Source organism: Bos grunniens, chromosome 1, assembly GCF_055505025.1.
Source record: "Bos grunniens cultivar Pamir isolate PY7600 chromosome 1, Bosgru_T2T1.0, whole genome shotgun sequence".
Lineage (NCBI taxonomy): Eukaryota > Metazoa > Chordata > Mammalia > Artiodactyla > Bovidae > Bos > Bos grunniens.
Genome location: NC_141165.1, coordinates 90165798 through 90182828, shown reverse-complemented (window position 1 = coordinate 90182828; position 17031 = coordinate 90165798). Strand labels below are relative to the sequence as shown.

The 17031-nt window shown below is 39.5% G+C and overlaps 1 protein-coding gene across 1 annotated transcript in view; it reads left to right on the top strand.

Annotated features, from left to right (window-relative positions):
* The window catches only part of SLC49A4 (solute carrier family 49 member 4), a 90499-nt gene that overhangs the window by 30706 nt on the left and 42762 nt on the right, over positions 1–17031 (top strand). Inside the window, exons 3-4 of the mRNA XM_086403182.1 lie at positions 749–1014; positions 12999–13128. Coding sequence (XP_086259308.1) covers positions 749–1014; positions 12999–13128 — 396 coding nt within the window. The remainder of the gene's footprint in view (positions 1–748; positions 1015–12998; positions 13129–17031) is intronic.

Sequence of the window (17031 nt, the reverse complement as noted above, 5' to 3'; positions counted from 1 at the left end):
GTTCCTCTTCCGTTAGAAGATTCTTGAATGTTTATTTTTCCTTTTTTTGTATTTCCGTTATCCTGCAGAGCGTAGATGTGAAATGTTGAGCTCATTTGTATTATTTGTAGGGCTGGAGGCACTTCCTAGGTTTCTATAAGTGGCGGTCTCAGAGGATATGGAATTGGGAGTCAGACCTAGGTCTGAATCTTAGCTTTGCCTGTTAGCACTTGGGCAAGTTTTTTTATGTTTCCAAGCCAAAGCTTTCACATTTCAGTAAATGGAGATGATAATATCTTGCACATTATGTTGTGATAATAAGTAAAACAAGGTTACTGAAAGTATTTACTTTGGTACATGGCACAGATCACAGGCTTCAGTAAGTATCTGTGAAATGACTAAGGGGTGACCATCGGTGTATTAGGGTTATATGCAGTTGTTGGTGTGTTTGTGGCTTTCCAGGTGGCGCTAGTGGTAAAGAACCTGCTTGCCAGTGCAGAAGACGTAAAAGATACAGGTTCCATTTCTGGGCCAGAAAGATCCCCTGGAGGAGGAAATGGCAACCCACTCCAGTATTCTTGCCTGGAGAATCAGATTGGTGTATTTGATTTCCCTCGCACAGAGTCACCATACTTTACCTTTCGGGTGTCTCTTGTTCTTTATAGATATGTATTCTTATTGCTGTAGTAAACACTGTTGGCTAACTTCTTTTTGTCTAGAAGATGCCTATTTTAGCTGCCTCACAGCCTTTTAATTTGTTTGATTCCAGACTAATCCATGGAGGACAGCTGTTAAATGGATTGGCAGGTCCAACTGTAATGAACGCAGCTCCATTCCTGTCCACAACATGGTTCTCTGCAGACGAGCGGGCCACTGCCACAGCTATCGCGTCGATGCTCAGCTACCTCGGGGGAGCTTGTGCGTTTTTAGTTGGACCGCTTGTCGTCCCAGCTCCCAATGGGACAGCACCTCTTCTTGCTTCAGAGAATAGCAGGACCCACATTAAAGATCTCATAGAGACTGTATTATACGCAGGTATTTTAAAGCTTATTTTCTTCCTGTTATATTTTGTCTTTTATCCCTGGCATTTTCACTCTACTTTTTGTATACCAGATCACTTCTTATAAAATAGAGGACTGCTGCTGCTGCTGCTGCTAAGTCGCTTCAGTCGTGTCCGACTCTGTGCGACCCCATAGATGGAAGCCCACCAGGCTCCCCCGTCCCTGGGATTCTCCAGGCAAGAACACTGGAGTAGGTTGCCATTTCCTTCTCCAGCACATGAAACTGAAAAGTGAAAGTGAAGTCGCTCAGTCATATCTGACTCTTAGTGACCTCATGGACTACAGCCCACCAGGCTCCTCCATCCATGGGATTTTTCAGGCAAGAGTACTGGAGTGGGGTGCCATTTCCAACTAATCCATACATATTCATATGTGTGATTCCCTTTCATATAATATGGAGATGCCTATTTAAAACTTACCCTTTCTAGGAAGTGTAGTAAGTTTAAAATGTATTATTGCTACATGAAAGGTTATTTCTTAACTTTACTCTTCCCATCCGTTTACAGTTAAGAACTGTATAACGCCTTGTCTAGTGTCTTTTCTAGATATTGTGTAAAAAACTGAACATAACAATCTATGATACATATTTGTTAAGCCTCTATCTGTAGGTGTTAAGTCCATTTTCTCCCTGTAGTTTCCTGTTGTTGGCCATGTTCTCTAACTTCATAAACGTAGATCACCCATGATTTTCATTTCCTACTCTCTGTATGTTTATTCTATTAATAAGGGATGTTGACCTTTTCAAAACATTTTCTAGGTCCTTTCTCTTTATTTTAGACTCAAGCCCTAGTCCACTCTTAAATCTTAAGTATATTGCCTCTCCCCGTGGACCTGTTCATTATTTCTTTCTGTATTCAGAACACTTTTTGTAAGTGTTTCACTATGTACCAAACACCATGGTAAGCACTGGGAATTGACAAGATGACTGATGAGATCATTACAATACAAATAAGGATATACAGAGCTTGGGAAGCCTAACTGACCTGGCTTTGGAGAGAAGTTGAAGAGTCAGGGAAGACTTCACTAGGAATGTGATAATTAAAGCTAAGAACTTCACAGGTGTTCACTGAATGTTCACGTGGGTTAAGGTGTCTCTCATAGAAGGGCAGACAAGGTATATGAGAGCTCAGTATGTCCAGGGAACTGCATGTAATTTTGTATGGCAAGAGTAGTGTGAGTATGTGTTTGGGTGTAGGTAGCAAGTGACAGAAAATGAGACTGAAAAGGTAAAGGAGCAGATTATGATGAACTTCGTATTAGTTCATGTATTTGCTCATTAATTTAACAAATATATTTTGAGCTCCTATCTGTCTTTAAGTGTTCTAGGCACTGAGGTAAACATAGTTCCTGCCCAGACAGAACTTAGTGTCGCAAAGCATATAGACAAACAAGCAGTTGTAAAACAAGGTGCTAGGGGCTAAAATGAAAGACCTACAATTGCTTTGATTGCTCAGAGGAGAAGCACCTAACCAGATTCTGGAGGTCGAATAGAAGTTCCTGAAGGCACATAATCTAATTTGGAACCTACGGAATGAGAGAGCGTTAGCCAAATATAATGGGGAGAAGGAAGAACAGATTAGAGAGAGAGAACCATGGAGGAGAAACCTCCAGTAAGAGGGGAGAGCCTGCTACAATCAAGCAGCTGAAGAGTGGTGAAAGATGTAGCTAGAGAGGTAAGTCAGGCCACACAAGCCTCCTAAGCAGAGGTAAAGTGTTTGAAGTTCACCAGATTGTAGGCAGAGACCACACTCCAGGGACTTCTACACTAGAGAGCTATATGATGGAACTTATATCTCAGAAATCTGATGTGGAGGGGGTAAAAGTGAAATTAGAGGTGGTGGTGGTAAATAAAGCTCCCTGTAGACGACTCACTCCTTTTAAAGAAAGAAGCTGAAATGTAAGAATAATAAAACCAAAAGTAGGTAAAACAAATTTTGAACTTTATTTTGGTTATATCATTTCTTTTTGTTGATAGCTTAGGCAGTTGTTGTGTCTTTTAAATGACTGGATTTTAGGCACTACTGGGCATGTATTAATGCTCTACATCCTCTGGCTAATGATTCCAAGGCTGTCAAGCAGAAATCCCTATTCAAAGCTTCCAGCTATTGCTTCAGTGCTTTCATATTTTCCCATTTGTTTTCTTGAGGTAATGTCCCATGACCCTTCTTTCCATTAAAAAATAGTTTGCTTAGAATCATGACCTTAAGAGATTAATGATTCTTAAACTAAAATTATTGCAAACAAAGACATTATAAGTAAGCTGTAGACCAATACACATAGGCACATAAGTCCTGAACAAACTACTAGCAAACCAAGTCCAGTAACATAATAAGGATTATACACCACCACCAAATGGGTTGTATTCCTGGAATACAAGTTGGTTTAACATTCAAAATCCAATTAATATAATATGTTAATAGAATAAAGGAGAAAAGCTATGTGATCATCTTAATAGATGGGGGGAAAAAAAAGCATTTGACAAATCCAGCACCCTTTCAAGATAAAAACATCCCCAAATTAGAAATAGACAGGAACTCCCTCAACCTAGTAATATTAGGGCATCTATGAAAAACACATAGATAAGATCACATTTAATGGTCAAAGACTAAATGCATCCCCCCCGCCCCGAGAACAGGATCACCGAGTAAGAAAAAGAACTAAAAGTCGTCTAGATCAGAAAGGAGGAAGTAAAACTATATTTGTTGAAAATGCCATGATCTTGAATATATAAAAATCCTTTGTAAATTACTAAAAAAGACTAATAGATCTAAAACACAAATTCAGCAAAAACGAACAAGCTCATCCTAAAAAAAAAAGTTTTAGGATGCATGATTAATATATAAAAATCAACTATTTCGATACACTTGTAATGAACAGTCCAAATATGTAATTAGGAAAACAGTGCATTTGCAATAGCCTCAAAAAGAATAAAATATTCAGGAATAAATTTAACAAAATAAGCATAAAACCAGCACTCTGAAGACTGTAAGGCACTGTTGGAAACAATTAAAGAAGACCTAAGGAAATGGAAAGACATCCTGTTCATGTGTTGGAAGTTTTAATATTGAAGATGGTAATACTACCCACATGTATCTACAAATTAATGCAATCTCAATTAATATTTAGCTGCCTTTGTTACAGAAATTGACAAACATCCTAAAATTTGTATGGAAATGCAAGGGACTCAGAATAGCCAAAACAGCCTTGAAATGGAATAACATTGGAGAATTCACAATTCCCAGTTTCAAAACTTACTACAAAGCTTCACTTATCAAGACAGCATGATACTGGTATAATGACAGACATGTAAATCAACAGAACAGAAGTGAGATTCCAAAAAATAAACCATTACATTTATAGTGAAATGACTTTTCAACTTTTTTATTATAGTCAATTGACTTTTGACAACAGTGCCAAGCCAATTCAAAGGGAAAAGAAAAGTGATATTGGAATAACTGGATCAGTTCAGTTCAGTCGCTCAGTTGTGTCCGACTCTTTGCGACCCCATGAATCGCAGCACGCCAGGCCTCCCTTTCCATCACCAACTCCCGGAGTTCACTCAAACTCATGTCCATCGAGTCAGTGATCACATCCAGCCATCTCATCCTCTGTCATCCCCTTCTCTTCCCACCCCCAATCCCTCCCAGCATCAGGGTTTTTTCCAGTGAGTTGACTCTTTGCATGCGGTGGCCAAAGTATTGGAGTTTCAGCTTCAGCATCAGTCCTTCCAGTGAACACCCAGGACTGATCTCCATTAGAATGGACTGGTTGGATCTCCTTGCAGCCCACAGGACTCTCAAGAGTCTTCTCCAGCATCACAGTTCAAAAGCATCAATTCTTCAGCACTCAGCTTTCTTCACAGTCCAACTCTCACATCCATACATGACCACTGGAAAAACCATAGCCTTGACTAGATGGACCCTCATTGGCAAAGTAACGTCTCTGCTTTTGAATATGCTATCTAGATTGGTCATAATTTTCCTTCCAAGGAGTAAGCGTCTTTTAATTTCATGACTGCAATCACCATCTGCACTGATTTTGGAGTCCCAAAAAATAACTGGATAGCCACATGCAAAAGAATCAATTTGAATCCATTCCTTTCCCCATGTATAAAAATTAACTCAAAATAGATCATAAACCTAAATGTAAGAACTAAAATTATAAACTCTTAGAAAAAACATAGGAATAAGTGTTCATGACTTGGGTTAGGTGAATCCTTTTTTAAAAGGACACCGAGAGTACAAATGGCAAAAGAGAAAAATAGAAAAATTGGATTTCGTTAAAATTGAAATCTTGTCCTTCTAAAGATACCATCAACAAAATGACAAGACAACCCACAGAATGGGAGAAAATAATTATAAATCCTATATCTGATAAGGAACTTGTATCCAGAATATATTTTAAAAAACTCTTAGAATCCAGCAACAAAAAGTCAGTTTGATTAACAAATGGACAAAAGACTTGAAATAAACATTTCTCCAAAGAAGATATACAAATGGCCAACAAGCACATGAAAAGATCTTCATTGTCATTAGTCATTAGGAAAAGGCAAATCAAAACTGTAATGAGATAAACTTTACAACCTAGTAGGGTGACTATAATCAATAAAATGGAAAATACAGTAACAAGTGTTGAGAAAGTGGAGAAATTGGAACCCTCATACATTGCTGGTAGGAATATGAAAGGGTACAACCACTTTGGAAATAGTTTGGCAGTTTCTCAAAATGTTAAACATAGATTACCATATGACCCACCAGTTCCATTTCCAGGTATATGCCTAAAGAGATGAAAACATACATCCATGCAGAGATTTGTACACAAATATTCATAGTAACTATATTCATTATAGTCACAAAGTAGAAACAATCCAAATGTCAGTTAACTAAGTGGATTTTAAAATGTGATATATCCATTCAATGGAATACTGTTTGGCAAAAAAAATAAAGTACTGCTCCAACATGGGTGAATCTTGAAAACAATAAGCTAAGTAAAAGAAGCCAATCACAAAAGACTACGTATTATGAGATTCCATTTGTAAGAAATGTCCATAGTACTCAAATCCATAGAGATTGAAAGAAGATTAATGATTGCATAGGGCTGGGAAATTATTCAATATCACAGTAATCCAAGTCTATGCCCTGACCAGTAATGCTGAAGAAGCTGAAGTTGAATGGTTCTATGAAGTCCTAAACACCTTCTAGAACTAGCACCCAAAAAAGATGTCCTCTTCTTTATAGTGGACTGGAATGCAAAAGTAGGAAGTCAAGAGATACCTGGAGTAAAATTTGGCTTTGGAGTACAAAACAAAGCAGGACAAACGCAAACAGAGTTTTGCCAAGACAATGCACTGATCATATCAAACACCTTCTTCCAACAACACAAGAGAAGACTCTACACATGGACATCACCAGATGGGCAATACCAAAATCAGATTGATTATGTTCTTTGCAGCCAAAGATGAAGAAGCTCTATACAGGCAGCAAAAACAAGACTTGGAGCTGACTGTGGCTCAGATCATGAACTCTTTATTGCACAATTCAGACCTAAATAGAAGAAACTACGGAAAATCACTAGACCATTCAGGTATCAGTTCAGTTCAGTCACTCAGTCGTGTCCGACTCTTTGCTACCCCATGAATTGCAGCACCCCAGGCTTCCCTGTCCATCACCAACTCCCGGAGTTCACTCAAACTCATGTCCATTGAGTCAGTGATGACATCCAGCCATCTCATCCTCTGTCGTCCCCTTCTCCTCCCACCCCCAATCCCTCCCAGCATCAGGGTCTTTTCCAGTGAGTCAACGCTTTGCATGAGGTGGCCAAAGTATTGGAGTTCCAGCTTCAGCATCAGTCCTTCCAGTGAACACCCAGGACTGATCTCCTTTAGGATGGACTGGTTGGATCTCCTTGCAGTCCAAGGGACTCTCAAGAGTCTTCTCCAACACCACAGTTCAAAAGCATCAAATCTTTGGCGCTCGGCTTTCTTCACAGTCCAACTCTCACACTGATACATGACCACTGGAAAAACCATAGCCTTGACTAGACGGACCTTTGTTGGCAAAGTAATGTCTCTGCTTTTGAATATGCTATCTAGGTTGGTCATAATTTTCCTTCCAAGGAGTAAGAGTCTTTTAATTTCATGGTTGCAGTCACCATCTGCAGTGATTTTGGAGCCCAGAAAAATAAAATCTGACACTGTTTCCCCATCTATTTGCCATGAAGTGATGGGACCAGATGCCATGATCTTAGTTTTCTGAATGTTGAGCTTTAAGCCAACTTTTTCACTCTTCTTTTTCACTTTCATCAGGAGGCTTTTTAGTTCCTCTTCACTTTCTGCCATAAGGATGGTGTCATCTGCATATCTGAGGTTATTGGTATTTCTCCCGGCAATCTTGATTCCAGCTTGTGCTTCTTCCAGCCCAGCGTTTCTCATGATGTACTCTGCATAGAAGTTAAATAAGCAGGGTGACAGTATACAGCCTTGACGTACTCTTTTTCCTATTTGGAACCAATCTGTTGTTCCATGCCCAGTTCTAACTGTTGCTTCCTGACCTGCATATAGGTTTCTCAAGAGGCAGATCAGGTGATCTGGTATTCCCATCTCTTTCAGAATTTTCCACAGTTTGTTGTGATCCACACAGTCAAAGGCTTTGGCATAGTCAATAAAGCAGAAAGAGATGTTTTTCTGGAACTCTCTTCCTTTTTCCATGATCCAGCAGATGTTGGCAATTTGATCTCTGGTTCCTCTGCCTTTTCTAAAATCAGTTTGAACATCTGGAAGTTCATGGTTCACATATTGCTGAAGCCTGGCTTGGAGAATTTTGTACCTTACAAATAGCTGTGAAAAGACGAGAAGCGAAAAGCAAAGAAGAAAAGGAAAGATATACCCATTTGAATGCAGAGTTCCAAAGAATAGCAAGGAGAGATAAGAAAGCCTTCCTCAGCGATCAATGCAAAGAAATAGAGGAAAACAACAGAATGGGAAAGACTAGAGATCTCTTCAAGAAAATTAGAGATACCAAGGGAACATTTCATGAAAAGATGGGCTCGAAAAAGGACAGAAATGGTATGGACCTAACAGAAGCAGAAGATATTAAGGAGAGGTGGCGAGAATACACAGAAGAACTGTACAAAAAAGATCTTCGTGACCCAGATAATTACGATGGTGTGATCACTCACCTAGAGCCAGACATTCTGGAATGTGAAGTCGAGTGGGCCTTAGAAAGCATCACTATGAACAAAGCTAGTGGAGGTGATGGAATTCCAGTGGAGCTATTTCAAATCATGAAAGGTGATGCTGTGAAAGTGCTGCACTCAATATGCCAGCAAATTTGGAAAGCTCGGCAGTGGCTACAGGACTGGAAAAGGTCAGTTTTCATTCCAATCCCAAAGAAAGGCAATGCCAAAGAATGCTCAAACTACCACAGACCATTCAGGTATGACCTAAATCAAATCCCTTACGATTATACAGTAGAAGTGAGAAATAGATTCAAGGGATTAGATATGATAGACAGAGTGCTTGAAGAACTATGAACGGAGATTCGTGACATTGTACCGGAGGCAGGGATCAAGACCATTCCCAAGAAAAAGAAATGCAAAAAGGCAAAATGGTTGTCTTTGGAGGCCTTACAAATAGCTGTGAAAAGAAGAAATGAAATGCAAAGGAGAAAAAGAAAGATACACTCATTTGAATGCAGAGTTCTAAAGAATAGCAAGAAGAGAAAAGAAAGCCTTCCTCAGTGATCAATGCAAAGAAATAGAGGAGAACAACAGAATGGGAAAGACTAGTGATCTCTTCAAGAAAATTAGACATACCAAGGGAGTATTTCATGCAAAGATGAGCACAATAAAGGACAGAAATGGTATGGACCTAACAGAAGCAGAAGATATTAAGAAGAGGTGGCGAGAATACACAGAAGAACTATACAATAAAGGTCTTCATGACCCAGATAACCACGATGGTATGATCACTCACCTAAAGCTAGACATCCTGGAATGTGAAGTCAAGTGAGCCTTAGGAAGCATCACTACAAATAAAGCTAGTGGAGGTGGTGGAATTCCAGTTGAGCTATTTCAAATCCTAAAAGATGATGCTGTGAAAGTGCTGCACTCAATATGCCAGCAAATTTGGAAAACTCAGCAGTGGCCACAGGACTGGAAAAGGTCAGTTTTCATTCCAATCCCAAAGAAAGGCAATGTCAAAGAACGTTCAAACTACCGCACAGTTGCACTCATCTCACACACTAGCAAAGTAATGCTCAAAATTCTCCAAGCCAGGCATCAATAGTACATGAACTGTGAACTTCCAGATGTTCAAGTTGGATTTAGAAAAAGCAGAGGAACCAGAGATTAAATCGGCAACATCTACTGGGTCATAAAAAAAGTAAGAGAGTTCCAGAAAAACATATATTTCTGCTTTGTTGACTACACCAAAGCCTTTGACTGTGTGGATACCAACAAACTGGAAAATTCTGAAAGAGATGGGAATACCAGACCACCATACCTGCCTCTTGAGAAATCTGTATGCAGGTCAAGAAGCAACAATTAGAACTGGACATGGAACAGCAGACTGGTTCCAAATCAGGAAAGGAGTATGTCAAGGCTATTTATTGTCACCCTGCTTATTTAATTTATATGGAGAGTACATCATGTGAAATGGTGGGCCGGATGATGCAGAAGCTGGAATCAAGATTTCTGGAAGAAATATTAATAACCTCAAATAATACAGATGACACCACCCTTACGGCAGAAAGTAAAGAAGAACTAAAGAGCTTCTTGATTAAAGTGAAAGAGGAGAGTGAAAAAATTGACTTAAAACTCAACATTCCGAAATCTAAGATCATGGCATCTGGTCCCATCCCTTCATGGTAAACAGTTGGGGAAACAATGGAAACAGTGACAGACTTTATTTTGGGGGGCTCCAAAATCACTGCAGATGGGCTCTGCAGCCATGAAATTAAAAGACACTTGCTCCTTGTAGGAAAAGCTATGACCAACCTAGACAGCATATTAAAAAACAGAGATATTACTTTACCAACAAAGGTCCATCTAGTCAAAGGTATGGTTTTTCCAATAGTCATGTATGTATGTGAGAGTTGGACTATAAAGAAAGCTGAACACTGAAGAATTGGTGCTTTTGAACTGTGGTGCTGGAGAAGACTCTTGAGAGTCCCTTGGATTGCAAAGAGATCCAACCAGTCCATCCTAAAGGAAATCAGTCCTGCATATTCATTGGAAGGACTGATGTTGAGGCTGACACTCCAATACTTTGGCCACCTAATACAAAGAGCTGACTCATTGGAAAAGACCCTGATGCTGGGAATGATTGAAGGCGGGAGGAGAAGGGGACAACAGAGGATGAGATCGTTGGATGGCACCACCGGCTCAATGGACATGAGTTAGAGCAAGCTCTTGGAGTTGCTGATGGACAGGGAAGCCTGGTGTGCTGCAGCTTTGGGGGTCGCATAGAGTCAGACATGACTGGGCGACTGAACTGACTGACAGAGTTTCTTTGGAGGATGATGGAAAAGTTTTAAACCTGTGGTGATGATTGTAAAACTTACTGAATTATGCACTTTAAATGTGTGAATTCTATATCTTATGAATTATATCTCAGTGAAGCTGTTTACAAAAATGCCGGTAGAAAGATGGACAAAGAATACAAATAAGGCAATCACAGAAGAAATACAAATGGCCACTAAGCATATGGAAGATGCTTATTCATTTTTACTCATAATTAAAAGGACTGTAAAGTAAAACAATGCATTAAATTTGTTCCTAAGATTGATAAAAAATAACAACATTGTTTGTGGTTAGTGTCTTATAGAAATATTGTACCTTTTTGCTAAGAATATAGCCATAGACTTAGAATTATCCTGCTGAAAGAACATCTAGAAATCACTTAGTCTATTCCCTTTATTGACTCAGAAAAAGTAAGGAATTCATTCAGTTTATAAGTTAATTAATGGGATATACTGGTCTATACTCCAAGGTTTCCTGACTTTTCTATTAGAGTCATGCTTTTCTACTAAATTGAGCACAGTTAAAAGCTGGGACTTCCATGTGCCAGAATTCTGGAGGGAAAGATCAGGACTCCTAGGAACTTTTCCTTCTATAATGGTGCCCAAACTAAGATTGATCAGATGTTCATTTTACTTTTCATTGTTTCATGAGCGTGTGTGTGCTAAGTCATGTCTGAGTCTTTACGACCCTGTGAACTGTAGCCTACCAGGCTCCATTGTCTATGGGATTCTCCAGGCAAGAATACTGAAGTGGGTTGCCATGCCCTTCTCTGGGGGATCTTCCCAACCCAGAGATCAAACTTGCATCTCTTGTGGCTCCTACATTGCAAGCAGACTCTTTACCACTGAGCCACCAGGGAAGCCCTTTGATTGTTTAATAGCCTACATTAGCTGGTCTTGTGTTTGTTAAATTTTGCTCTCTGTCTCTTGGTTTCTTTTTTGGGGGATGCTTCCCTGTCATGTTCAGATTTTCCATAAAGCCTATATATTAAGTCTGTTCTACACAAAGCATTAGAATATCCTATCATTGATCAAATAAACTTTTTCCTGTCCTAGTCTTACCAATTTTCTAGCCTAGTCTTTATTTTTGAGGGCCATGCTTATCAAACAGTCATCCTAGGCCTGTTTAAAGATCTCTGTTACAGATAATACTGTTGGCTTTTAATGGGTTTTCTCCATAGAGGAACATTTGTTTACTGCTTCAATCCTCTTTTTATGTAGTGTACCATACCACAAGTCTGCCATACTTATTTCCTTGTATGACTTCTTACCTGCTGGAAGTTATATCTTTGCACATCAATCTTTCTCACAAGACTGAGCTGTTTTGTCTAGGCAAGTACTATATTTTGCTTACCTGTATATAACTATTTGCTTATCTATATTTATCTGTATATACATTTATAGATATATCTGTATATATCTATATATGTATATTGTCACCCAGCTTATTTAACTTGTATGCAGAGGACATCATGCAAAATGCTGGGCCGGAGGAAGCTCAAGCTGGAATCAAGATTGTTGGGAGAGAGATTAATAACCTCAGATATGCAGATGACATCACCCTTATGGCAGAAAACGAAGAGGAACTAAAGAGTCTCTTGATAAAGGTGAAAGAGGAGAGTCAAAAACGGGCTTAAAACTCAACATTCAGAAAACAAAGATCATGATACCTGGTCCCATCACTTCATGGCAAATAGATGGGGAAACAATGGAAACAGTGACAGACTTTATTTTCTTGGGCTCCAAAAATCACTGCAGATGGTGATTGCAGCCATGAAATTAAAAGACACTTGCTCCTTTGAAGAAGAGCTATGATTAACCTAGACAGTGTATTAAAAAGCAGAGATATTACTTTGCTGACAAAGGTCCACATAGTCAAAGCTATGGTTTTTCCAGTAGTCATGTACAGATGTTAGAATTGGACCATAAAGAAGACTGAGCGCTGAAGAATTGATACTTTCGAACTGTGGTGTTGGAAAAGACTCTTGAGAGTCCCTTGGACTGCAAGGATATCAAACCAGTCAGTCTTAAAAGAAATCAATCCTGAATATTCATTGGAAGGACTGATGCTGAAGCGGAAACTCCAGTACTTTGGCCATCTGATAGGAAGAGTCGACCCATTAGGAAAGACCCTGATGCTGGGAAAGATTGAAGGCAGGAGGAGAAGGGGACAACAGAGGACGAGACGGTTGAATGGCATCACGGACTCAATGGACATGAGTTTGAGCAAATTCCAGGAGATGGTGAAGGACAGGGAAGCCTCACATACTGCAGTCCATGAGATTGCAAAGAATTGGACACAACTGAGTGACTGAGCAACAACAACAATATATCTAAAGCTGCATTGATGCTCAATAAATATTTGTTAGAGAAATACTTGAAATGTTGAACTTTTTGTGTTGTCTGATTAACATTTTACTTTTTTTGTTTCGTTTTTCAGAATTTGGAGGTGTCTGCTTACTATTTTCTGCAACTCTAGCTTATTTCCCACCTCGGCCACCTCTTCCTCCCAGTGTTGCTGCAGCTAGCCAGCGGCTGAGTTATCGACGGAGCTTTTGTAGATTATTAAGGTAAATTTTTTTTTTTTTTTTGGTTGGGGGGGCGGCAGCAAGAATACTGGAGTGGTTTGCCATTCCCTTCTCCAGCAAATCTTTCCAACCCAGGGATTGAACCCAGGTCTCCCACATTGTAGGCAGACACTTTACCGTCTGAGCAACCTTCGTTTCCAAGGCAAACCATTCAATATCACAGTAATCCAAGCCTATGCCCCAACCAGTAACAATGAAGAAGCTGAAGTTGAACGATTCTATGAAGACCTACAAGACCTTTTAGAACTAACACCCAAAAAAGATGTCCTTTTCATTATAGGGGACTAGAATGCAAAAGTAGGAAGTCAAGGAACACCTGGGGTAACAGGCAAATTTGGCCTTGAAGTACGGAATGAAGCAGGGCAAAGGCTAATAGAGTTTTGCCAAGAGAACGCACTGGTCATAGCAAACACCCTCTTCCAACAACACAAGAGAACCCTCTACAAATGGACATCACCAGATGGTCAACACCAAAATCAGATTGATTATATTCTTTGCAGCCAAAGAAGCTCTATATAGCCAGCAAAAACAAGACCAGGAGCTGACTGTGGCTCAGATCGTGAACTCCTTATTGCCAAATTCAGACTTAAATTGAAGAAAGTAGGGAAAACCACTAGACCATTCAGGTATGACCTAAATCAAATCCCTTATGATTATACAGTAGAAGTGAGAAATAGATTTAAGGGACTAGATCTGATAGATAGAGTGCCTGATGAACTATGGACTGAGGTTCACAACATTCTACAGGAGACAGGGAACAAGACCATCCTCATGGAAAAGAAATGGAAAAAGGCAAAATGGTTGTCTGAGGAGGCCTTACAAATAGCTGTGAAAAGAAGAGAAGCAAAAAGCAAAGGAGAAAAGGAAAGATATACCCATTTGAATGCAGAGTTCCAAAGAATAGCAAGGAGAGATAAGAAAGCCTTCCTCAGCGATCAATGCAAAGAAATAGAGGAAAGCAACAGAATGGGAAAGACTAGAGATCTCTTCAAGAAAATTAGAGTTACCAAGGGAACATTTCATGCAAAGTTGAGCTCGATAAAGGACAGAAATGTTATGGACTTAACAGAAGCAGAAGATATTAAGAAGAGGTGGCAAGAATATACAGAACTGTACAAAAAAGATCTTCACGACCCAGATAATCACGATAGTGTGATCACTCACCTAGAGCCAGACATCCTGGAATGTGAAGTCAAGTGGGCCTTAGGAAGCATCACTATGAACAAAGCTAGTGGAGGTGATGGAATTTCAGTTGAGCTATTTCACATCCTGAAAGATGATCCTGTGAAAGTGCTGCACTCAATATGCCAGCAAGTTTGGAAAGCTCGGCAGTGGCTACAGGACTGGAAAAGGTCAGTTTTCATTCCAATTCCAAAGAAAGGAAATGCCAAAGAATGCTCAAACTACTGCACAATTGCAGTCATCTCACACGCTAGGAAAGTAATGCTCAAAATTCTCCAAGCCAGGCTTCAGCAATACGTGAATCATGAACTTCCAGATGTTTAAGCTGGTTTTAGAAAAGACAGAGGAACCCGAGATCAAATTGCCAACATCTGCTGGATCATGGAAAAAGCAAGAGAGTTCTGGAAAAACATCTCTTTCTGCTTTATTGACTATGCCAAAGCCTTTGACTGTGGATCACAATAAACTGGAAAATTCTTCAAGAGATGGGAATACCAGACCACCTGACCTGCCTTTTGAGAAACCTATATGCAGGTCAGGAAGCAACAGTTAGAACTGGACATGGAAAAACAGACTAGTTCCAAATAGGAAAAGGAGTACGTCAAGGCTGTATATTGTCACCCTGCTTATTTAACTTATATGCAGAGTACATCATGAGAGACGCTGGACTGGAAGAAGCACAAGCTGGAATCAAGATTGCCGGGAGAAATATCAATAACCTCGGATATGCAGGTGACACCACCCTTATGGCAGAAAGTGAAGAGGAACTAAAGAGCCTCTTGATGAAAGTGAAAGAGGAGAGTGAAACAGTTGGCTTAAAGCTCAACATTCAGAAAATGAAGATCATGGCATCTGGACCCATCACTTCATGGGAAATATATGGGGAAACAGTGGAAACAGTGTCAGATTTTATTTTTTGGAGCTTCAAAATCACTGCAGATGGTGATTGCAGCCATGAAATTAAAAGATGCTTATTCCTTGGAAGGAAAGTTATGATCAACCTAGATAGCATATTGAAAAGCAGAGACATTACTTTGCCAACAAAGGTCCGTCTAGTCAAGGCTATGGTTTTTCTAGTGGTCATGTATGGATGTGAGAGTTGGACTGTGAAGAAAGCTGAGCACCGAAGAATTGATGCTTTTGAACTGTGGTGTTGGAGAAGACTCTTGAGAGTCCCTTTGGACTGCAAGGAGATCCAACCAGTCCATTCTGAAGGAGATCAGCCCTGGGATTTCTGTGGAAGGAATGATGCTAAAGCTGAAACTCCAGTACTTTGGCCACTTCATGCGAAGAGTTGACTCATTGGAAAAGACTCTGATGCTAGGAGGGATTGGGGGCAGGAGGAGAAGGGGACGACAGAGGATGAGATGGCTGGATGGCATCACCAACTCGATGGACATGAGTTTGAGTGAACTCCGGGAGTTGGTGATGGACAGGGAGGCCTGGCTTGCTGCAGTCCATGGGGTCGCAAACAGTCGATTCGCAAAGAGTCGGCAGTTAAAGTGGAATGTACTTCTGCCAAAAAGTAATGGAAAATTTCTCTTCACTGTGTTTTTAAATTGAATTTAAATTAATTAAAATGAAATAAAATTAAATATTCGTTCCTCAGTTGCACTAATCACATTTCATGTGCTCAATAGCCACATTGCAAAAGTGCCTACCATGGTAGGTAGCATAGCTATGTAACTCTGTTTCTCAAACTTTGATTCATAGCCAGCTAATTTAGTAGGCTGACCACCTTTTTTTCTTAAACAGAATAGAAAGGAATAAAATAGAACAGAAACTATTATTATATCACATGTAATAATGATACATATTTTGGAGTGATACTTTTGTTTCAGTACTTACATACTGAATCTCTGTGTACTAAGTCACTAAGTAAATATTTCTTATTCTGGAATATAGTAAAAAGTTTTGAAAACCACATCTACAGCATCTAGTAAATTGCCTTCCACATAATAGGCAAAGTAATAATATTAGTTCAGTTGACTTGTGATCAGTGGCACACATTTGTAAGTTGAGAGTTAAAATGATAGGTTTGGTTTTTTTCTAATGCTATTTAACCAAGTTTTTCTCCATGCAAAGCTAGAGGTTAGAGAGCAATAGGTAAGCTAGAGAGGTAGATTAAGGTCAGATCACGCCATCCTAATAATTTGAACTATTCTGTGGGAAGTGAGGAGTCATGGCAGGGTTTTAAGGTAAGGAGTTATGGAAAATTCTGTTCGAGAAGGAAAAAACAACTTAAAATGATGATCACTTTGACCACAACAAACCACTTTGTGTTTGCTTCTAATTACCCTAGAGTCAAGATCTTTATTCTGTTTAAACTAGAGAGTATAAGTATAAGATCTTTCTTCTCGATTAAAGAAAGATCTTATACTTAAAGCCCCTTTGGGCTTTGGGCTCTCCAGGGGACTTCTTTGGACATGCCATGGTCCATTGCCCTAACCTACCTGTGTAATTCAAATCCCTGGTCCTTCAAAGAACTTCTGAAATCATTGCTTCCTAGATTAATCGGAATAACTGCTTCTCTAGATTGTAATTCCATTGTCTAGGCAGGAAAAAAAAAATCATTGGTTATGCTTCAAAGTTTCCATTGTCTACTTCCTGTCCACATGATTCCCATCACTTCAGATGTATATAACCTGTGTGACCTAGTGTAAACATTTCTCTCCCTTTATGTATCAGTTTAATGTTTGATGG